The sequence below is a fragment of the Mobula birostris genome, chromosome 3 (genome assembly GCF_030028105.1).
Source record: "Mobula birostris isolate sMobBir1 chromosome 3, sMobBir1.hap1, whole genome shotgun sequence".
NCBI lineage: Eukaryota > Metazoa > Chordata > Chondrichthyes > Myliobatiformes > Myliobatidae > Mobula > Mobula birostris.
The window spans coordinates 189,934,960-189,958,915 of record NC_092372.1 but is presented as its reverse complement, the minus strand read 5'-3'; the positions used below and the strand labels follow the sequence as shown (position 1 = coordinate 189,958,915).

At 42.2% G+C, this 23,956-nt stretch overlaps 2 protein-coding genes across 3 annotated transcripts in view; one reads left to right on the top strand and one right to left on the bottom strand.

The window, feature by feature from the left end:
* pdss1 (prenyl (decaprenyl) diphosphate synthase, subunit 1) overlaps positions 1–14,748 on the bottom strand; it is a 40,259-nt gene extending 25,511 nt beyond the window's left edge. Inside the window, exons 1-2 of the mRNA XM_072253873.1 lie at positions 14,585–14,748; positions 5,862–5,929 (exon numbers count right to left, since the gene is read on the bottom strand). Coding sequence (XP_072109974.1) covers positions 5,862–5,929; positions 14,585–14,743 — 227 coding nt within the window. The 5' untranslated portion in view covers positions 14,744–14,748. The remainder of the gene's footprint in view (positions 1–5,861; positions 5,930–14,584) is intronic.
* A 220-nt stretch (positions 14,749–14,968) lies between these two features.
* LOC140195490 (protein adenylyltransferase SelO-like) overlaps positions 14,969–23,956 on the top strand; it is an 88,391-nt gene continuing 79,403 nt past the window's right edge. For both annotated transcript variants that reach the window (XM_072253865.1, XM_072253864.1), the window contains exon 1: positions 14,969–15,516. In XM_072253865.1, coding sequence (XP_072109966.1) covers positions 15,246–15,516 — 271 coding nt within the window. In that variant the 5' untranslated portion in view covers positions 14,969–15,245. The remainder of the gene's footprint in view (positions 15,517–23,956) is intronic.

The window sequence follows — 23,956 nt, the reverse complement described above, 5'->3', positions numbered from 1 at the left end:
AAATAACACCATTATACAATACAAAAACTAATTTCAGCTTTTGTTTTTGATAACTACATTGATTATATTGTATTTATAGGTTCTCTGCTAATGGAAACAACTTATTTGACAAAACAGTCCACTTTGAAACACTTCAATCTGCTCAGAAAAAGTATTGCAGCTTCTCTACTAGATCCACATTACTAGGTTTTTCAACCCTGTTATTCCAGTAAAGGTACAAAATACACTCTCCAAAACAATGATCGTCTCCCAAAAAGTCCCCAAAATTTGATACAATAGTACACCAGTGATTTAAAAGGTTTAGCCAAATCTCTGCTTTTATTTCAAAACTCAATTCAAAAATATTATCTTTGAAAACAGTTTTCTCAAATTAATTACTGACAGCTAGATTCACAAGGTGAAAGGGCAAAAACAATTTGGCATATTCAGTTGTTTGCCCCCAGTTAATGGTTTTCATCAAAACAATATCCAACAAAACTCTGCCATGGAAACCAGAGTACAGATCAAGTCTGTGACAATTGCAGCCAACCCCAATTGAGCACATTGCTATCTGGCTATTAACAATCTCAAGGCTTGTTTGCGTAACATAGCCCTGGATCCATCAGAATGCTGAAAATACTTACATGACTAATACAATTATATGATTGAACTTGTAATACAACTTCAAATGCAACCATACATATGCAAAAGCAACTAAAAACAGCATGCTGGAAGAACTCCATAGGTCAATCAGCACCTGTTTTAGAGGGGAAGAGGGAAGTGATGCTACAAAGACTGGTAGGTTTTAGTTGGAATTAGATTATATAGATTTGAAATCAATTGGAATACAAATATCAGCAATGGACGATTTACTAATTATAGACTACCTTTTTCCTAGAGCAATCTAGTCAAACGGCTCCTGTTGTTTTCTCAATATCCTGTAAATTACTTTCTCTTAAATCCATGCTCAGTCCCTTTGGAAAGACAGCTTTTTCCACCAGCTTTACAGATATACCACCGCACCCATGTTAAAAACAAACATTCCTCACATTTTCCCAGCATATTTTGCCTCTGCTTGGTTGAGTTGAAGAGTTTGCACTCAAAACTACAAAAATGGAGGAATGACCTCAAATAGGCAGCAGTACACATAGAACAGATGTATCCACTTGTCAAGTGCATTTGAAATGAATGGATAGCTAATGGGCAGTATAGCCAGAATCAGAATCAGGTTTATTATCAGCGGCATGTGACATGAAATTTGTTAACTTAGCAGCAGCAGTTCGATGCAATACATTATAGAAGAGAAAAAAAAATACTGTATATTAAAAGAAGGTGAGGTAGTGTCCAAAGGTTCAATGTCCATTTAGGAATTGGATGGCAGAGAGGAAGAAGTTCTTCCTGAATTGCTGAGAGTGTTTCTGTACTTCCTACCTGATGGCAACAGTGAGAAAAGGGCTGGAGGTCCTTAATAATGGATGCTGCCTTTCTGAGACACTGCTCCCTGAAGATGTCCTGGGTACTTCTGAAAGGAGAGGGTGAGCAGCCTGCTGTCGTGGTGCATGTAGGTACTAACGATATAGAAAGAAAGCGGGATGAGGTCCTACAAGCTGAATTTAGGGAGCTAGGGGATAAAGAGTAGGACCTCAAAGGTAATAATCTCAGGATTATTACCGATGCCACGTGCTAGCCAGAGTTGGAATAGCAGGATAGCTAGAATGAATATGTGGCTTGAGCGGTGGTGCAGGAGGGAGGGTTTCAGATTCTTGGGGCATTGGAACCGTTTCTGGGGGAGGTAGGACCAGTACCATCCAGACGGTCTACATCTGGGCAGGGCCAGGATCAACGTCCTAGGGAGATTGTTTGCTAGTGCTGTTGGGGAGGTTTTAAACTAATATGGCAGGGGGATGGGAACCCACACAGAAAAGAGGGAAGTGATGCAGAGACCAAAGCTAGAGTTAGTGAAGAAAAAAAGTAACAGTAGAGTGATAAAAGTAAAAAGCAAAAATCGCATAGGTCACTAGATTCTAAAAGGACAATGAGTATAAGGGCACTTTATCTAAATGCCCGTAGTATCAGAAACAAGGTTAGTGAACTTGTGGCACAGATCAGTACCAAGGCATATGATTTAGTGGCCATTACAGAAACCTGGTTGCAAGGTGGAGGTGACTGGGAATTACATATCCAAGGGTATCAGGTAATACGGAAAGATAGGCAGGAAGGCAAGGGAGGTGGAGTGACGCTCTTAATTAAGGATGAGATCAGGGTGATTGTGAGAGGTGATATAAGATCTACGGAGCAGAATGTTGAGTCCATCTGGGTAGAGATTGAGAATAGTGAAGGGGAAACAAAAAAATCACCGGTGGGAGTTGTCTATAGGCCACCTAATAAGAATATTGCAGTGGCAGAGGCGATTAACCAAGAAATAACTGAGGCTTGTAAGAATGGAACGGCAGTTGTCATGAGCGATTTTAACTTCCACATGGATTGGGTGAATCGGTTGGTCAAGGAAGTCTTGAGGAGGACTTCATAGAATGCATCTGTGATGGCTTTCTTGAGCAGCATGTTAGTGAACCTACAAGGGAAAATGCCATCTTAGATCTAGTCCTGTGCAATGAAACAGGTAAGATTAGCGATCTTGTAGTCGAGGATCCTCTTGGAAAGAGTGATCATTGTATGATTGAATTTTGCATACAGATGGAGGACGACATAATTAGATCTAAAACTAGTGTATTATGCTTAAACAAGGGAGACTACAACAGGATGAGGGAGGAGTTGGCTAATGTGGATTGGGAGTACAGGCTTTTTGATAGGACAGTTGAACAGTGGAATACTTTCAAAGAGATTTTTCACAGTGCTCAATAAAAGTATATTCCAGTCAAAAGTAAGGACAGTAAGTGTGGGGAGAGCCACCCTTGGATAACTAAGGAAATAAAAGATAGTATCAAATTAAAAGCTCATGCGTACAAAGTCACAAAGAGTAGGGGGAGTCTGGAGGATTGGGAAAACTTTAAAAAGCAACAAAGAACAACTAAACAAGAAATAAGGAAAGGAAAGATAGAATATGAAAGTAAATTAGCACAAAATATAAAAACATAGCAAAAGTTTTTATAAATATATAAAGCGGAAGAGGGTGGCTAAACTCAACCTAGGTCCCTTGGATTACGAGAAGGGGAAATTGATATTGGCTGATAAGGAAATGGCTGAGGCATTGAACGACTATTTTGTGTCGGTCTTCATGGTGGAGGACACACCTAATATGACAAAGAATGATGTTATGGACAAAATGGGAGGTGAGGACCTCGATAAAATCACTGTCACTAAAGAGATAGTGATGAGCAAACTAGAGGGCCTGAAGGTAGATAAGTCCCCTGGTCCAAATGGGATGCATCCCAGGGTGCTGAGGGGATTGGCGGAGGTTATAGTAGACGCATTGGTAATCATTTACCAAAATTCTCTAGACTCTGGGCAGGTCCCGGCCGGTTGGAAGACAACAAGGCCTTCATTGCTAGATGGATTGAATTCAAGTGCAGGGAAGTCATGCTGCAGCTATACAGGGAACTGGTGAGGCCGCACCTGGAGTACTGTGTGCAGTTCTGGTCTCCATACATGAGGAAGGATAAACTGGCTTTGGAGGCAGTGCAGAGGAGGTTCACCAGGTTGATTCCAGAGATGAAGGGGTTAACCATGAGAAGAGATTGAGTCGCCTGGGACTATACTCTCTGGAGTTCAGAAGAATGAGAGGGGATCTTATAGAAACATACAAAATTTTGAAAGGGATAGATAAGGTAGAAGTAGGAAAGTTGTTTCCATTGGTCGGTGAGACTAGAACTAGGGGACATTGCCTCAAGATTCAGGGGAGAAGATTTAGGACAGAGATGAGGAGAAACTATTTTTCCCAGAGTGGTGAATCTGTGAAATTCTCTGGCCAGGGAAGCAGTTGAGGCTTCCTCACTAAATATATTTAAGAAACAGTTAGATAGGTTTTTACATAGTAAGGGAATTAAGGGTTATGGGGAAAAGGCAGCTAGATGAAGCTGGGTTTACGGACAGATCAGTCATGGTCTTTTTGAATGGCGGGGCAGGCTCGATGGGCCGGATGGCCTACTCCTGCTCCTATTTCTTATGTTCTTATGTACTTTGAAGGCTAGTACCCAAGATGGAGCTGACTAGATTTACAACCCTCTGCAGCTTCTTTCAGTCTTGAGATAGTGAGATAGCCAATAGATAGTGTCTAAGTCAGGAGAGGAGATAAGTGAGAAAGTTAGGAGAACAGGATGGACAAGTAGTCTTCGAACTGGCTAAAGAAAACAGAGGGCATCCAGCTTGCGTGAAAAATATGAAGATACTTTGAGGAATTCACAGTAACAGCTCCAAAGATTGCAAGGAAGGTGACTACCCCACATCTAGGTACATGTCAACAGTGATAGTGAAAGCAATCAACACTTAATGAATGTCAGTATTTGCACAAGTTAATAAAGCAGTTTGGAAACAGAAGTCCCATGGGATCGAGTCAAAACTACAACTGTTTTGTCTAGAAATGTTGTCAAATGTTTTCAGACAAATATTGATGGACAACACCGCCATCAAACTAATTCTGGAATTCTATCACTTGTGGTTACCACCTCATTGAAGATCCATATTCACTAATCTTTTTAATCTTTCCTCATACTCATGACCAAATCTCAAAGTGCCTATGGAACCTACCTGGAATAATATACTGTTCTAAGTAGCAATGCCTGGTGCATCTCCCAGGACAATTGCAGTTCTCTTCAATCATACCCTTGGTATTTCCCCCATTTACAATCAAGAGGTCACATTTTCTGGGCCTATAGACTAACACACATGGAACACTGTGTCTACAGCTTTACCCTTGAAGGTGCCCATCTGGAAACACACCATAATTTCTTCATCATCATTAAGTCTAAATGCTTGAAGACAATACCCAACATTGTAGGACTGCCTTCACTACCCCCTCTCAGGATCACTGGGAATAGGTGATAAATGATGTTGGTCTCATATCAAAAAAATACAACTTAAATATTTTCATTTATAGTTAAATGTGAATAGCATAATATCCTGAGGCATTAATTTTTATACAAAATTCAGAACGCCAACACCAAGACATAAAAGTTCCAAGTACCTCAGAGGGATAGCAAAATGGTTAGCACGACAGTATTACAGGTCAGAGTGTCAGAATTCGATCCTGGTGTCCTCTGTAAGGAATATGTATTGGAATGCGTGAGTTTCCTCTGGGTGCTTCGGTTTCCGCCCACAGTCCAGACGTATTGGTTAGTAGGTTAATTGGTCATTGTAAACTGTTCCATGATTAGGCTAGGGTTAAATCAGCACAGTTCAAAGGGACTCTTCCACCTTGTATCTCTAAATAAATTAACTCAGCAAGCCAACTTTGACTGGAATGTTGGAAGTGAGATAAATTTTATGAAGTGCATTTCACTGCCTCAGGACTCTAAGTATTTTGCCATTATAACGTGGGAAGTGGAACAACTAATTTGTACATAGTACCTCCCCATAAACTTTGATTAAGTGGTGGTCAAAGCATAAGTGTTGAGCAAAACACTAGGAGTGACAGGAATCTTTAAATGTTTAACTTCTACAAGAATGCACCCATAAAGATATGGAGCTCAGTGCTACATTTAAATTTCAATCTGGAGTTATACTCCTTGCCAGAAGGAACTTGAACCCAAAATTCTCGAATGAAAAGTGGAAAGAAATAGACTGCTGCAAAAAGACCACCTCCAAAAAAATGACTTATTTAAATTTTATGAGCTTGGTCTTCCTCTCTAAAAATTAAGAATTTTGTAAAAGCATCATTGAGGTACATAAAATGCAATATTCACGTTATTTTCTTAAACTGTTCTTACCTCCATAAAGAGTTTGGCTTCTTGTAAACTGTAGTGTTTAAATGGATTCTTCTATACAAATGTAGTTCCTTTACAGAAAAACAAGAAATATTGTTAAAAAAAATCCAGTCATTCACTTAATCATTTTAACAGACTCTCTTTCATTGTCAGCTGGAAAGTGAATAAGTTTCCTTTCCTTAGACAGACTTTGGCTCAGTATTGTTTCCTGTGACATCTTTTTCAAAACAATGATGTACAATCTGTTAATCATATTCCTTTAATATTAAAGTTTGGTCATAATTTCAAGATACAGGAGTGGTGAAGCCACTGTAGCAAGTTATGAATGGAACATAATTGCTTTTTTTTCCCTGTTTGTATCCTTTATCTGTAAATATAGAAAGTGATATGGAATTCTGAAAGCTGCAATGTTTCGAGAATTTGAGGTGTTGTTTCTCAGACTTACATTGGACTGAAGAAACTTATTTCTGGGGTTGGCCCATGCATTATTGCCCTTCACTACTGTAGTATAGTGTTAGGTAGTATGAATCCAATACTCTAATCATGGACTGATGCAATTCCTCTGAATTTGGGTATGGTGCTCAATGGGATAAAATTCAGAATCTGTCCTTCCAAATGCTCTTGACCACATTTCTCTACGCTAATATATCGCTGTCCCACTTTATGTACCTTCAGGCATGGTTAGATTTTGCCTCAGCTATGATGACATCATAGCCTTTCCCCTTTGTTGATTGCAGCACTTAGACTGGTTGTAAGCAATAGGCGATTGACTGTGGTCATTAATCCATAACAAAAATGACAGAGGCAGACCAAACAAAAAAGTGTAGATATTATATAGTGTTGAGTATCTAAAATATGGATTTATATCAGCAAAAATTCACCAGCTGCAGCCAATCTGTCTGTAATGTGAAAGTTTTTCTTCCCCCCCCGCCCACATGATGCAACAAAACCACCCAGACTCCTTGAACATTTAATAAAGCAAACAAGAATGTGGCTAATTTTCAGTTACTTTGTGAAAACTTTCAGAAATTAAAACACCTCAAAACATGTTTGCAGCACTTCACAATAAAAAACATTTCATACAACATTTCAATGCTCATTGCTAAAAAGTGAAAACCCCATACAATTGGAAAACTGATTTTGCCAGCAGTAGGGGAAGTTCTCAGTACGGTTTTGCATAAACCACCAGACCAACCAATTAAAGTGATTCTGCTTGGTGACAACTCTGTTCAAAAATGAATATATGAAATGACTGAGAATATGAAGACACATAGTGCAACAAACTTTGGACAACAGAATTTGCTCTGCAGTTGGATGAATTAACTTTGTCAGTCATCAGAACCTTGCTTCTTGATTGTTTGTTCTTAAAAGACGAAAGCAATGGGTCAAGAGTTATTTGCAAGGGGATTAGAAACAGATACAAAGGGGGAGTCAATATTTCGAGTTGTTGAACAAATTTTCAAAGAGAAGCAAGTTCTGCTCACCAACATTCTTGCTTTTGCAACAGATGGGGCACCATCAATGAAAGGATGCCACCGTGGGGTTATTACTTTCTTTAAAAAATTGTACCATTCACTGTGTAATTCACAGACACGTTGATGCAAAAAACCCAAGTGATTAGTGGCTCAGATCATTAAATAATGCTATCAATGTGGTACATAAAATCAAGTCCCATACTCTCAATTCTTGACTATTGAGAGCTTTGTATTGAGAATGATGAACAGTCTGCACACTTGCTGTTACACACAGAACTCAGAAGGCTCTCAAGATCAAGCTGCCTGAGATGCTTTTATGTGCTTTTTGAAATTGTGATAAAACTCTTTGAAGACTCAAATGCTTCATTTAGTAATCACTCAAGAAAATTAAGCATGACATTGCTGATTTGTCAGTTATTCACTAAGTTTAATGGAATCAATCTTCAGTTGTAAGGAAATTATATGGATCAGAGTCAAATCAGTTGTCTCCACATTTCTGTCCAAGTTTAGACCGATATAAGTGCAACACTGGGTGTCGTGACCTTTTCCAATTCCTGAACTTCTGAGTTGGAAGAGAAAGAACAGATATCAGATAATGATTTTCAAGTGTTGTGTGCCCACCTGGATGAACTGCATAAAGACTTACAAGAGAGATTTCAGGATCTTCTCTCAATTCAAATTCCAGATTGAGTAATAAACCCATTCCTGAACATTTGTAATGAGGAATTAACAGGAAGGAAGAAAAACTGATATCACTGCAAAATGACTGAGATAAAAAAAAGTGTTTTGATTGCAGAAATAAATCTCTGGTTGCTATCCTGCACTATGCAACAGGTCAAGATGTTCTTTATTATCTTTCCAACATATTTAGTGGAGCGCAGTTTGAGTACAATCACCCAACTTCTTTCAAAGCAATGACACAGATTGCAAATTACTGAATGTGGGGATCTGAGACTCCTGAGTGACATTCAGCCTGACATTAAGAAGCTGATATCACTGCACCAAGCCTGTCCTTCTCATTGAAAGGTGAAAAGGCAATTAAGTAATGTTGGACTACTAATGTATGCTCTAAAATTGATGAAAATTGTTCTCACTGTAACTAAAGAATTTTATCTGTAGCTTTGAATCACTTTTGAAATTATTTGTCATTACTTTGAATTTACAGTTCCTATTTTCTTTCTCTGTGCACCATAAATCAAAATTCTTTATAGTTTTAATGTAATGGCCAAAAAGAGAGATAGGGCATGGGATGTGGTCTGGGGGCCAAGGGGCAGTAACCCAAAGGAGTTTTGAAACCATTGGTTTAGACACTTCTTAAATGAGGTCAATGACTGCTTTCATCACTCTGACAGTGTATTTCAGTTATTCACCACCCCCTGGTGAAAGAAGGTTCCCCTCCAGACCTGACCCTCCCCCCTTACCCCCTACTCTAAACTCCTATGCTCTAATTTTATTTACATCTGGTATGGGGAAAGTTTCCTGAATTCTACCTTATCCATATCCCTCAATTCTGTATACTTAACCACCTCCACTCCAGGGAGAATGGATCCATATTCTCCTCATAATTGAGACACTTCCATTCCAGTGAATCTGCTCTGCTCCATCTGGTGTAGCATCACATCTTTCCTCTGATGTGGTGACCAGAAATGCATGAAGTACTCCAAAAGCTCTGACCAAGGTTTTAAAAAGTTTGTACAACATCCTTCCATTCTTGTATTCATTGCCCCAACTACTGAAGGCCAGCATTCCCATATGCCTTTTTAAAAAAAAATCACAATCTACCTGTACTGCCATCTTCAGGAATTTTGGATTTGCACAGCAATTGTCAAACTGTTCCTCAATACTCCTTAGGACCTGACTCCAGACAAGATCTGCTATCGGATTACTCCCTGCCCCTCAAAGTGATCATTAATCCTGTCCCTCAATTGCATCCCCATAACTTCCCTACGAATGACACTAGGCTCACAGGCCTGCAATTCTCAGTCTTTTTTTTCTTCCGCACTTCCTAGAAAAGGGGAAAAAGAGGTAAAAAAAAAATTGCTGTCCTCTAGTCATCTTCCTTGTATCCAGTGAAGAATTAAAAATCTCTGCTACAGCTGCAGAAATCTCCTGTAGCAGTTTAAGAAAAATCTTATCTCGTCCTGGGGAATTATCCACCTTTTAGGTCACTAAGGGATGAAATTCCTCCTATTTATTTCACCTTCTTCTTCACCAAGTTCTCCAACTTTTCCTGTTTCCTTTGTGAATACATATGAAAATGTTCTGCAGTGGGGAGAAGAATCAGAATGAGAAGCAACTGGAGTGGGGAGTCCTCATGTACGATTCCATAACAGTTGACTTACACCTTGAGCCTGTGGTAAGGTAGGCAATTCATTTCGAGAGGACTAGAATATAAAAGCAACGATGTAATGTTGAGGCCTTATAGAGCGTTGGTCAGACTGCACTTGGAGATTGAGAGCAGTTCTTGGCCCCTTATCCAGGATGGGCTGGAATTGTAGAAAGTCCAGAGGAGGTTCACGAGAACGATCCCAGAAATGAAAGGATTAATGTACAAGGAGTGTTGATGGCTCTGGAGTTCAGAAGAATGAGGACGGTGTGATCGAGGAACGGTCACGGCAGGAGGAGGAGCGAGGGGCTCCGGAGAGCGCTGAGTGCTCGGAAGCAGATGAGGTGAGTGTGCTTTAAAAAGAAGCGTGGAGGGCAACTGAAGGGTTAAACAGAGTGTTGATTAGTTGATTAGAGGGAGTGAGTGCTTGAGATAATTGGCAGAGACAAATAAAAGGAGGGGTAACTGAAGAGGAGTGGCCAGTGTGTGAGTGGCTCAGGGTAGGAGGGCTGAGGCTGAGGCTGAGGCTGAGGCTGAGGCTGAGGCTGAGGCTGAGGCTGAGTAAGCTCCTTTAATTACTCTAATAAATTTAGGAGTAGGTAATGGAGGCAGCAGTTAGGGCAGTTGAGTGCTCCGTATGCAGTATGTGGGAAGTCAGGGACAGCACAATCGTCCCTGATGACTACACCTGTAAAAGGTGCATCCAGCTGCAGCTCTTGACAAACTGAGCTAGGGAAATGGAGCTGAAGCTGGATGAACTTCGGATCATTTGTGAGGTAGAGGCAGAAATAGACAGGAGTTTCAGGGAGATAGTCACACCTAAAAGTCAGGAGGCAGGAAGCTAGGTGACTGTCAGGAGAGGGCAGGGGAGTAGACAGAATGAGCAGAGCACCCCTGTGGCTGTTCCTATCAATAATAAGTATAGCATTTTGGATACTGTTGGTGGGGACGACCTACCAGGGACAAGTTGTAGAGGTCATGTCTCTGGCACCGAAACTGGACCCTCAGCTCAGAAAGGAAGGAGGAAAAAGAGGAGAGTAGTAGTGATAGGGGATTTGACAGTTAGGGGGACAGATAAGAGGTTCTGTGGAAGAGATCGAGAATCCCAGATGGTCTGTTGCCTCCCTGTTGCCAGGGTCCGTGATATCTCAGATCGAGTTCTCGGTATTCTCAGGAGGGAGGGTGAGCAGCTAGATGTCGTGGTCCACGTAGGGACCAATGAAGTGGATAGGAAGGAGGAGGAGGTCCTGCAAAGAGTATAGGGAGTTAGGTGCAAAATTGAAGGACAGGACCTCCAGGGTTGCAATCTCAGGATCGCTACCCGTGCCAAGTGCTAGTAAGGCTAGAAATAGGAAGATAATGCAGCTAAATACATGGCTAAGGAGGTGGTGCAGGAGGGGAGGGCTTCATGTTTCTAGACAATTGGGCTTTGTTCCAGGGAAGATGGGACATGTTCCGACGGGATGGTTTGCACCTGAATTGGAGGGGGACTAACATCCTTGTGGGAAGGTTTGCTAGTTCTGCTCAGGGGGGTTTAAACTAGATTTGCAGGGGAGGGGAATCGTTAGAGCAGATAGTGAGGTGGAGGAGGATAAAGGTCACGTGAGGACTGCATGTGTAGACAGTAACCAAAGGTTTGAACATGATAGAAATGTTCTCAGGTGCATCTATTTCAATGTAGGTAAGGCAGATGAGCTTAGGGTGTGGATTGACACGTGGGATTACAACATTATTGCTATTGGTGGGACTTGGTTGCAGGAGGGGCAGGACTGGCAGCTTAATGTTCTGGGGTTCTGTTGTTTCAGATGTGAAAAAAGGGAAGGAGTGGCATTATTAGTCAGGGAGAATATCACAGCTGTGCGTAGACAGGGCAGTCCATATGGGTGGAGCTGATGAACGGGAAAGGGGTGACCACACTAGTAGGGTTGTATAATAGACTGCCCAATAGTCAAAGAATTGGAGGAGCAAATCTGTAGAAAGATAGCAGATCGATGTAAGAAACAGTAAGTTGTAATAGTACGGGATTTTAACTTTCCACATATTGACTGGGACTCCCACACTGTGAAAGGGTTAGATGGTGTGGAGTTTGTCAAATGTGTTCAGGAAAGTTTTCTAAATCTATATGTACCAACGAGAGAGGATGCAACACTTGATCTCCTATTAGGGAACCAGACAGGTCAGGTGACAAACGTATGCATATGCGAACATTTTGGGTCCAGTGACCATGATGTCATTAGTTTTAAGTTAATTATGGATAAGGATAGGTCTGGTCCTCGAGTTAAGGGTCTAAACTGGAGAGGGGCCAAATTTGAGGAAATGAGAAAGGATCTAGGAAGGGTGGACTGGGATAAGTTGTTTTCTGGCAAGGATGTGTTCAGTATGTGGAAGGCATTCAAAGGCAAAATTTTGAGAGTGCAGGGTTTGCATGTTCCTGCCAGGATTAAAGGCAAAGTTAACAGGCATAGGGAACCTTGGTTTTCAAGGGATACTGGCGATCTGGTTAAGAAAGAGAGGTATAGGCAACAAGGGAAAAATGCAATACTTGAAGAGTACAGAAAATGTAAGAAAATACTAAAGAAGGAAATTAGGAAGACAAAAAGAACACATGAGGTTGCTTTGGCAGATAATGTGAAGGTAAACCCGAAGGGTTTCTACATTAAGAGAAAAAGGGACAAAATTGGTCCCCTAGAAGATCAAAGTGGTTGTCTACATGTGGAGCCTCATGAGATGGGGAAGATCTTAAACCTTTTTTTTGCATCAGTATTTACTCAAGAAACTAGTATAGCGTATATGGAAGGTAGGGAAACAAGCAGCAGTGTCATGGAACATGTAGAGATTAAAGAGGAGGAGGTGCTTGCTGCCTTGCAGCGAATAAAGGTAGATAAATCCCCCAGGCCTGACATGATATTTCCTCGGACCTTGAGACAGACTAGTGTAGAAATTGCAGGGACCCTGGCAGAAATATTTAAAATGCCCTTAGCCACGGATATGGTGCTGGAGGATCGGAGGGTAGCTCATGTTGTTCCGTTATTTAAAAAAGGCTCCAAAAGTAAACCAGGTAATTACAGGCTGGACAACACACATAAAAGTTGCTGGTGAACGCAGCAGGCCAGGCAGCATCTCTAGGATGGACAGGGTCCTGACGAAGGGTCTCGGCCTGAAACGTCGACTGCACCTCTTCCTAGAGATGCTGCCTGGCCTGCTGCGTTCACCAGCAACTTTTATGTGTGTTGCTTGAACTTCCAGCATCTGCAGAATTCCTGTTGTTTGCGGTTTTAAAATTACAGGCTGGTGAGCCTGACATAAATAATAGATAAGTTATTGGAAGGTGTTCTGAGAGATTAGATATACAAGTATTTGGACAGCCAAGGGCTGATTAAGGATAGTCAGCATAGCTTTGTGCATGGTAGATCGTGTTTAATGAATCTTGCAGAGTTTTTTTTGAGGAGGTTACTGAGAAAATAGATGAAGGAAAGGCTATAGATGTTGTCTACATGGACTTTAGTAAGGCCTTTGACAAGGTCCCACATGGGAGGTTAGTTCAGAAGGTTCAGACACTAGGTATCCATGGAGAGGTTGTAAACTGGATTCAAAATTGGCTGTGTGGGAGAAGACAGAGTGGTAGTGGATGATTGCAGATCAGACTGGAGGCCTGTGACTAGTGGTGTGTCTCAAGAATCTGTGCTGGGACCATTGTTGTTTGTTGTCTATATAAATGATCTAGATAATGTGGTAAATTGGATCAGCAAGTTTGCTGATGACACTAAGATTGGAGGCGTTGTGGACAGCAAGGCTTTCAAAGCTTGCAGAGGGATCTGGACCAACTGGAAAAATGGGCCAGAAAATGGCAGATGAAATTTAATACAGACAAATATAAGGTGTTGCATTTTGGAAGGACAAATCAAGGTAGGACATACACAGTAAATAGTAGGGCACTGAGGAGTGCGGAGGAACAAAGGTCTGGGAGTTCAGATACATAATTCCCTGAAAGTGGCGTCACAGGTAGACAGGGTTGTAAAGAAGGCTTTTGGCATCCTGGCATTCATATATCAAAGTCTTGAGAAAAGGAGTTGGGATGTTATGGGGAGGTTGTATAAGACATTGGTGAGGCCAAATTTGGAGTATTGTCTACAGTTCTGGCCACCTAACTATAGGACTTAGATTAGGAGAGATAAATACAAGAGGACATGGCTTTAGGGTGAAAGGGGGAACGGTTTAGGGGGAACATCTTCACTCAGTGCTGGGACTGTGGAACGAGCTGCCATCTGACATGGTAAATGCGGGCTCACTCTTAAGTTTTAAGAATAAACTAGATAGGTACGTGGATGGGAGAGGTCTGGAGGGTTATGGACTGGATGCAGGTCAATGAGACCAGCGGAATAATGTTTTGGCACAGACTAGAAGGGCCAAATGGCCTGTTTTCTGTGCTGTAGTGTTCTACGGAATATATTTATAAGGTACTTATTGTTAGCAGTGCACTGTGACGCTCATAGCCCACAAATAAATTATATTTCTCAGTGCCACGCATGGACCATTCAACCACCATTTCCCTCTTACATAATGAAAACTGCTCGTAATCTACTTCCATTATTAATTTCGTTATTGTCACCTCAGCAGTTCATTTTACACTACAATCTTTGCAGTATCGTCGTTGTATTTATGATGACTTGTTCTGTTTACTCTATGAACTTCACGCAAGCGATGAACTTCAATGCACCTTAGTGACAATAAAGTAATCTGAGCCTGAATCTTCGGAGACGTCAGGTCTGACTGAGGCTTTGTCCCAGTTCGCCCTAACCGAAATCCCCTCGACAGGAGCACGGACCGCGGCTGTACCACAAACGCCGGTGGCAGCATGATGACCTTGCCCTTGTTTTCACCTCACCCCACCCCAATCGCCCCCTTTCTTCTCCTGAGCTTCTTACCTTGGCGAGGGCGCGCCCGTGCCACCCACCATCTCCGGCCACGAGTAGCTCGGTCGGACAGCCCCGGTAACCCTTCAAAACGCCGCAGACACTCAAAACCCCTCCCGCCAACACCTGCCTTCCATTCCACAGGCAGCCACGGCTCAACGACAGCGCCATTTTTACCGGCCTCTGACCTTAAAGCCGGCGAAGGAGCCTGGGAGTGCGGGCTCGACCAAATCATAGTGGGCATTTTCTTTATTTTAATCGCTGCAATGTCTAGAACAACCCAACTAGGAATAAAAAAATCTACATTGTTTAAAAAAATCGGAGCAATTTTTTAAAGGTTGAAAGTTAATGAAGTTTCACCCGGAACTTATTCTGGTCAAAATGGGTCATTACCTATTCCCGAGCGGAGTTCGCTGTTGTGGTTCCTACGTGGTGTTGCTTTTGGGGTAGCGCGTCTTTTTGCCGTGATCTATTTCAAAGCTGTCCTTTGTGGCAAATCATACCTCATGCTGAGTATTTTATTGAATCAAGTTGCTACTTGGAATTTCGTGGCACCAATTAGTGTTTATATTTTCTCTAAGGAAAATTTTAAATCAACAGTGAAATTATTTTGTGCTGATGAGTGTCCTATCCAGACATCGTTCAAGATGTGCATCTGTTGGTTCTTGTTAAAATGAGACGAATGAATTTACAGAGAACTCTGGCTGGAACAATGCTCAAACATGATCTAATGAAGATTCTTGTGTTGTTGCTTTCTGTATCAACCATTGGGATTTTCTCTCGAGGAGGAAGAACGGACTTTGAAGCTGCTGCTGTGTCTGAATGCATTTCAGTTGATAGTCATTTTTATTCTCTTAAGGGTCATGATACTTCGGGTTACAACAAAGTTAATCATAAAAGGTCCTCAATGGATGGGTGGAATTTAACTTCACAGAAATTATTAGGTAAAGTAAGTAATTTTCTATGGATATAGTATAAATATTAAAATAACAAGTTATTTAAGGGCCTAGAATAGTTAGGAGGTCAATATAACAGCACTTTCTATTGACCTATGTAGGAGAAAAATGTGTTGCAATATTATACAGTAAAGATGAGTGAATTGGTACATTTTGGAAAATATTTGTGGCTTCTGCTAGGCTCTTTTCACCAATTATCCATGTCCATATACATATATATCCATATACCCACCCCAGCTCTGTGTGAAAACCTTGTCACTCAGATCCCCTTTAAATATCTCCCCTCTCACCTTAAGCCTATGGCTTCTAGTTTTGGAGTACCCTACCCTGGGAAAAAAGTCGGCAATCGAATGACTGAATCATAGAGTGAGGTTAAGCAGTCACCTTATTTATACCCTTTCATGATTTTATATATCTTTGTAAGGCCAGTCCTCAACCTCCTGTGCAGCAGAGAAAACATCCTCCGTTTAACCATTCTTTCCTTGTAACTTAAGCCCTCTATTCCCAGCATTGACCTTCTGAATCTTCTATTCACCTTTTCTAACTTAATCACATCCTCCCAGAAGATAGGCAACCAAAACTATGCTTTATAGTCCAGGTGTAATCTCACCAACGCGTTGTACAGTTGCAACATGATGTCGCAACTCTTGTATTCAATGCCCTGACCAATGAAAGCAAGCGTACTTAATTTACTTGTATCACCACTTCCAGGAAACTGTGTTTGTACCTAAAGTCTCTATTTTACAACACCTCAGGATGCTGCCATTTGGGTAGATCCTGCTCTGGTTTAACTTTGTAAAATGCAATACTTCTCTCTTGTGTGAGTTAAATTCCATCTGCTATTCCTTGTCTCATTATCCCAGTTAAAGTCATACAATACAGAAACAAGGACTTCAGCCAAACTTGCCCACACCGATCAAGATGCCCACCTAAGCTAGTCCCATCTGGCCGAGTTTGGTCCGTATCCCTCAAAAACCTTTCCCATCCATATGCCTGTCCAAGTTTCTTTTAAATGTCGTTAATATATGTGAAATGTGAGGAGGATGTTATGAGAATGCAGGGTGACTTGGACAGGCTGGGTGAATGGGCAGATGCATGGCAGATGCAGTTTAATGTGGATAAATGTGAAGTTATCTACTTTGGTGGTAAGAACAGGAAGACAGATTATTATCTAAATGGAGTCAAGTTAGGAAGAGGGGAAGCACAAAGAGATCTAGGTGTTCTTGTACGTCAGTCACTGAAAGCAAGCATGCAAGTACAGCAGATAGGTGTTCTTGTACATCAGTCACTGAAAGCAAGCATGCAAGTACAGCAGGCAGTGAAGAAAGCTAATGGCATGCTGGCCTTCATAACAAGGGGAATTGAGTATAAGAGCAAAGAGGTCCTTCTGCAGTTGTACAGAGCCCTGGTGAGACCACACCTGGAGTACTGTGTGCAGTTTTGGTCTCCAAATTTGAGGAAGGACGTTCTTGCTATTGAGAGAGTGCAGCGTAGGTTCACAAGGTTAATTCCCGGGATGGTGGGACTGTCATATGTTGAAAGATTGGAGCGACTGGGCTTGTATACTCTGGAATTTAGAAGGCTGGGAGGGGATCTTATTGAAACATATAAGATTATTAAGGGATTGGACATGCTGGAGGCAGGAAGCATGTTCCCACTGATGGGTGAGACCAGAACCAGAGGCCACAGTTTAAGAATCAGGGGTAGGCCATTTAGAATGGAGTTGAGGAAAAACTTTTTCATCCAGAGCGTGGTGGATATATGGAATGCTCTGCCCCAGAAGGTTGTGGATGCTTTCAAAAAAGAAATGGATAGAGTTCTTAAAGATAGCGGAATCAAAGGTTATGGGGATAAGGCAGGAACTGGATACTGATAGTGGATGATCAGCAATGATCACAGTGAATGGCGGTGCTGGCTCAAAGGGCCGAATGGCCTACTCCTGCATCTATTGTCTATATCTGCTCAACCATTTCCTCTGGAGTTCATTCCATGTGCACAAGAGATTCCACAGATGCTGGAAATCCAGAGCAACACACACAAACTGCTGGAGGAACTCAGCAGGTCAGACAGCATCTATGGAAATGAATAAACAGTCAATGTTTTGGGCTGCAACCCTTCTTCAGGACTGGAAAGGAAGGGGGAAGAAGCCAGAATCAGAAGGTGGGGGAGGGGAAGGAGTACAAGCTAGAAGGTGATAGGTGAAGCCAGGTGGGTGGGGTAGGGAAATGAAGTGAGAAGCTGGGAGGTGATAGGTGGAAAAGATAAAAGGCTAGAAAAGAAGGAATCTGATAGGAGAGGAGAGTGGACCATGGGAGAAAGGGAATGAGGAGGGGCACTAGTGGAAAGGTGGTAGGCAAGGGAGAAGAGAAGTAGTAAGAGGGGGCCCAGAGTGGGGAATTGAAAAGGTTAGGGGCTGGGGGAAATACCAGAAGTTGGAGAAATCGGAATTTGTGCCATCAGGTTGGAGGCTATCCAGTTGAAATATGAGGTGTTTCTCCTCCAATCTTGAGGGTCTCCTTGTTGTGGCAGAAGAGAAGTCCATCGACTAACATGTCATAATGGTGTCACGTACCCCGTGACAGGGGTTAAGAAACCAGCAGAAACACAAACCACTTTGGAGTCTCGTATTGCTAACAACTAATAATAGTTATTAGTAACTACACAATACAGTAATATAGAAGTAGATAAATCAAACAGGTTAGCAATGATTATATATAAAAGTAAGTGTGGAATACATATGTATGAAAAACCAAGCTTTAAGTCTAGGGGTAAAAAGATACAGTCTTACGATGTTGAGTAAAGTTCAGTTCAGTTCGTGGTATTTAGTTGAGTAGTGAAGGAGAGAGAGAGAATGAGTTGAGTCTTCAGGTGAGCTGATGCCGTCGATCTTCTCGTCGTCCTCTGAAATCCTTTACAAGTCACTGACTGTGACTTTAACCAGAGGGACCCGTCTTCTGAGGTGGAGCTATCACCCAGGCGAGGGCGGACACATAGACAACTCCCCACCAGTCAACCCCTTCTTTACGCTGGAATAGCAATTTGGAATCGATCCGCCTGATCGATCCTCCAAAAACCACTTTTCCTACGGGCACAACAATGCTCATTCAGTGTCCAGGTCATGTGTCCTGAGGTCTGTATCATCTGACCTCCTATTTATTTCTCTGTGCTGAGCATCACCTGTCACTCAAAGAGTCCCTCCTTCCTTTATCTGTAAAGGAGTGCACAAGCAGGCAACCTGTCCTTGAAAGTAACATCATCAATCTGCCTTTGGTCACCATAGCAACCTTCGAGCTGCTCGCTGCTGTCTCCAACTCCAAACTCAGTAAAAATCCAAAGTTACTTCCAATGCCTTAAAGTGACAGTCCAACTGTTAATCTTCGTCTCTCTCTCTTCCAAAAGCAACATATCGGTGGTAAATCTCTCTTTTCCAAACAAACCATCAATGATAAATGTCTCTTTCCAAACAGTTAATAGGGGCGCTCCTGGATCCCCTCACAATGGGAATGGGGATTGGAATTAAAATGATTCTATTTTGCAAATGGAGTGAAAGTGGTCCCCCAGTTTACATCAGGTCTCACCAATGTAGTGGGGGGTCACATCAGGAATGCTAATTACAGTAGACAACCCCAATAAACTTGCAGGTGAAGTGTTAGTGTTGTCTCACCTGGACGGACTGTTTGGGGCTCCAAATGGAGTTGAGGGAGGAGGTGAATGGACAGGTATAGCACTTCTTCCACTTGCAGGGATAAGTGTCAGGAGGGAGATTAGTAGGAAGGGACGAATAGGCAAGGGAATCATGGAGGGAACGATCCCAGTGGAAATCTACTTATCTATTTATTCAGAAATACAGCACAGAATGCTCTTCCAGTCCAAAAGCTGCACTGCCCAGCAACCAACCCATTTAACACTAGCCTATTTAACACTAGGATAATTTACAATGACCAATGAACCTACTAACCAGTATGTCTTTAGAATGTGGGAGGAAACGAGAGCAGCTCGAGGAAGGCCACACGCTTCACCAGAAGGACGTCCATACTTCTTACAGCCGCATCGGGATTTAACTCTGAACTCCAACGCCCTGAGCTGCAATAGTGTCTTGCTAACTGCTACACTACCGTGGTACCCCTACACTAAGTGGAGAGTGAGGTAAAGATGTGTTCAATAGTAAGGTCCCATTGAAGATGGCGGATGTTGTGGAGTATGGTGTGCAGGGTGTTAAGGTTTATCGGGTGGTAGGTGAGGACAAGAGGATCTCTATCCCTATTAAGATGACAGGAAGATGGGGTGAAGGTGGATGTTTGGGAAATGAAGGAGATGTGGGTGAGAGCAGCATCAATGCTGGACGAAGGAAAGTTCTTTGAAGAAGGGCAACATGTCTGATGTTCTGGAAAAGAAAGCCTCATCCTGACCCAGATGCGGCAGAGGCAAAGGAACTGAGTAAAGGGAATGACGTTTTTACAGGAGACAAAGTGGGAGGAGGTATAGTCAATATAGTTGTGGGAATTGGTTGGTTTATAAAAGAGACCAGGAAATAGTTTGATTAAGAAAGGCGAGAGAGGTGTCAGAAATGGACCAAGTGAATTTAAGGGCAGGGTGGTGATTGAAAGAAATTGCCAAGCTCAAGTTTGGATGCATGAAGCAGCACCAATGCAGTTGCAAAGTTAGCAGAGAAAGAGTTGAAGAGCATTACCAGGAAGGCATGGAACGTGGACTGTTCCATGAGCCAAAAAAAAGACAGATATAGCTGGGGCCTATGTGGGTGTCTGTGGCCACATCTTGAGTTTGGAGGAAGTGGGAGGTCCGAAGGAAAAGCTGTTGCGTTTGAGGGCCAGATGGAGAGGAACTGATTGTATCATGTTGAGTAAGGCCTTCTTGGTGGGGGATACAATTGTATAGGAACTAGAAATCCATGTTGAAAATGAGGTGATCAGGAACTGAAGGTTGTTGAGATCGAGGGCATGTGAAACGTCACAGATGTAGGTGGGAAGGGATTGAACCAAATGGAATAAAATGGAGTTTGTATGTGGACACAAGTTCAGTGGGGCAGGAGCAGTCAGAAACAATTGGCTGGATAATCAGGTTTGTGGATCTTGGGTAGGAGGTAGAGATGTGGGAACTATGAGGCTCGTGACAGTGGATGGGAGATCTCCAGAGTTGCTGAGGTTGATGATGGTGTTGGAGATAATGTCCTGATGGTGCTAAGTGGGTCTTTTTCAAGGGGTAGGTAAGAGGAGGTGTCTGAAAGTTGCTGCCTAGCCTCTGCAAGGTAGAGGTCAGTTTGCCACACTACAACAGCACCCCCTTTGTCTGTAGAGTTGAAGGTAAGGTTGGGATTGGAATGGAGAGAGTGGAGGGCAAGGTTCGAAGAGGAGAGAGGAGTGCTGGAGTTAAGACTGTTAATGTCTGATCTGCAATTAGAGCAGGCAGTAAACCAGAGTGGGGTGTCCAAGATGTCATTCCATGTGTGATCCATTCTCTGGGTGAAATAGTTGCCTCTCAGGTTCCAATTAAATTTCTTCCATTTCACTTTAAACCTCTATTTCTTGATTTTGCAATCCTGGCAAAGAGACTCTGGATTCAGTTTATCCTTATGATTTTATACACCTGTATGAGATTCTCCTATACTCCAGTAAATAAAGTCTTAGCCTGCTCAACTTCTCCCATTAATTCAGTCCTTCGAATGCTGGCAACATCCTCTGCATTCTTTCTAGCTTGACATTTTTCCTCTAACAAGCTGACCAAATATGAACACAATATTTCAAATGTGGCCTCTCCAATGTCTTGTACAACTGCAACATGACATCCCAGCTTCTATGCTCAGTGCTTTAACTGATGAAGACTAGCATGCTAAAAGCCTTCTTCACTATCCTGTCTACGGGACCATGTACTTGTACTCCTAGGTCCCTTTATTTTATAACAATCCCCAAGACTCTACCATTCACTGATTTGTCTTTCCAAATTGTAACACCTTACACCTATTTGAAATGAACTCTGATTTGCCATTTCTCAGCCCACTTAACCAGCTGATCAAGATCCCACTATAATTCCTGATAACCATCTTCACGGTCTATGATTTACCCTCATTTAGTTATTCTAGACTGTGCTGTAATCTTAGATAACCTTCTTCCTTGTCCACTATACCACCAATTTTGGTGTTATCTACAGACTTGCTAACCATGCCACAAACATTCTTATCTAAATCATTAGATATGTTCAACAAACAATGGAAGATTCAACTTGGTGGCATAGCACTGGATACAGTCCTCCATGCACAACTCTCCACAACCACCCTCTGCCCCCTACCCCAAGCCAGTTTTGTTTTCTATAGGCCAGCCCACCCTGGACCCCACATGATCTATCCTCTGGGCCAGCCTACCGTTCAGAAACTTGTCAAAGGGCTTCCTAAAGTCCAAATAGACAATGTCTACTGCCTTGTCCTCTCAAATACACTTGGTTACCTCTTCCAAAAAACTCACAAGTGCAATTTGATCTCTTGACTTCCCACAATGTCCTGGAATACACTTAGTCAGGTATCTTTATATAATTTAAGATCATATGCACTTTCTCTTTTCAGGACATTTCTCTTCTGTTCCCTGAATACCTTAGCTTCTGCAGAGTAATTACAGATGAGAAGTATTCATTTAAGACTTCGCCCATCTCCTGTGACTCCACCACTCCACCATGGACAACCACATTAATCCTTCTGGGGACTACTCTCTCCTTGGGTAGCCTTTTACTTACATAATCTCTTAGAATTCTCTTCTATCTGTCAGAAATATCTCATGCCCTCATTTTACTTTTCTGATTTCTGTCTACATCCCTTAAAAAGGTTTTGCTTGTTCCCAGCTGACTGTACTTGACATATCACTCCTTCTTTTCCCTAACCAGAGCCTCAGTATTCCTCATCAACCAGGATTCCCTCATCCTGCCAGTTTTGCCCTTCACTTTTACAGGAACATGTTGGCCCTGACACTTCCTCATGTCACTTTTAAAAGCCTCCCACTTGCTAGATGCCCCTTAACCTGCTAACAGTTTCCCGCAATAAACTTTTGCAAGTTCCTGTCTAATGCCATCAAAATTAGCCTAGCCCAGTTTAGCTTGTTGGCTAATTCTATCTTTTTCCATAACTATTTAAAAGCTAATAAAATTATAGTCACTGGTCCCAAAGTGCTTCTCCACTGACAAATCAAACACTGCCTTATTTCCCAAGAAAAGGCTGAGTGTTGCCCCCTCACTAGAAAAGTCATTAGCAGATGGCACAAAAGAACTTTTCTGGATATGGTGTACAAACTTGTTCACCCCTATGCACTATTACAATCACAGTCAATATTAGGGAAGTTAAAATACTCCTACAGTACAACCCTGTTATTCCTACAGCTAACTGTGATATTCCTACACATTTGCTTCTGTAATTCCTGCTGATTATTAGGGTGGTTATAGTATCCCATCAAGGTGATCACCCCTTCCTTATTTCTAAGTTCTACCCATAAACAAGTGTCCCCCGGTTTTTGAACGTTCGCTTTACGAAACCTCACTGTTACGAAAGACCTACATTAGTACCCTGTTTTCGCTTTCAGAAGGTGTTTTCACTGTTACAAAAAAAAATTCAGCGCGCAATAAAAAATTCAGCGCGCGAAAAAATCAGTGCATGATAAAAGGCAGCGCGCCCCGAGCAGCCGCTCTCCCCCGGATTCGAAACTGCCTTGCTTTAACACGTGCCTGTGAGCAGCCGTTTGCAAGATGAGTTCTATGGTATCGGAAAAGCCTGAAAGAGCTCGTAAGGGTGTTACACTTACGATAAAACTAGACATAATTAAGTGTTTTGACTGTGGTGAACGAAGTAAGGACAACGTGAGTTTGGCTTGTAGAAGCTGACGAACATGATGTTGAAGAGGTTTTGGCATCCCATCACCAAGAACTGACAGATGAAGAGCTGATGCAATTGGAAGAAAAAAGGATAACAATCAAAACCGAATGAGTAATGATAAAGTACGACTTTAATTTTGAAAGGGTACATTGGTTTAGGGGATATCTGCAGGATGGTTTGAGTCTTTATTAAAGAACTGTGTGATAGAAAAATGCGCGAGGCTCAGCAGTCAAGCAAGCCTTCCACATCAGCCACAGCAGACGATGAACCTCGACCTTCGACATCGAGGCAGGCAGAGTTAGAAGAAGATGAGCTGCCTGCTCTAATGGAAACAGGCGACGAGATGACACCCCAGTGTCCCACCACCCCAACACCCAGGCCACGGACAGATACTGTACCAATTCGCGGAGAATGCAAAGGTAGCCGGGAGGCACACAGCACATCTTTAAAAAAAAAAGCTGAAATAAACTTTCTAATTAATTAGGTGCCGCCGACACGTAATTGTCGGCCCAGGTCAGAGATGACGCAATGGGAAATCGGCACTGATCTGGGCCGACAGTT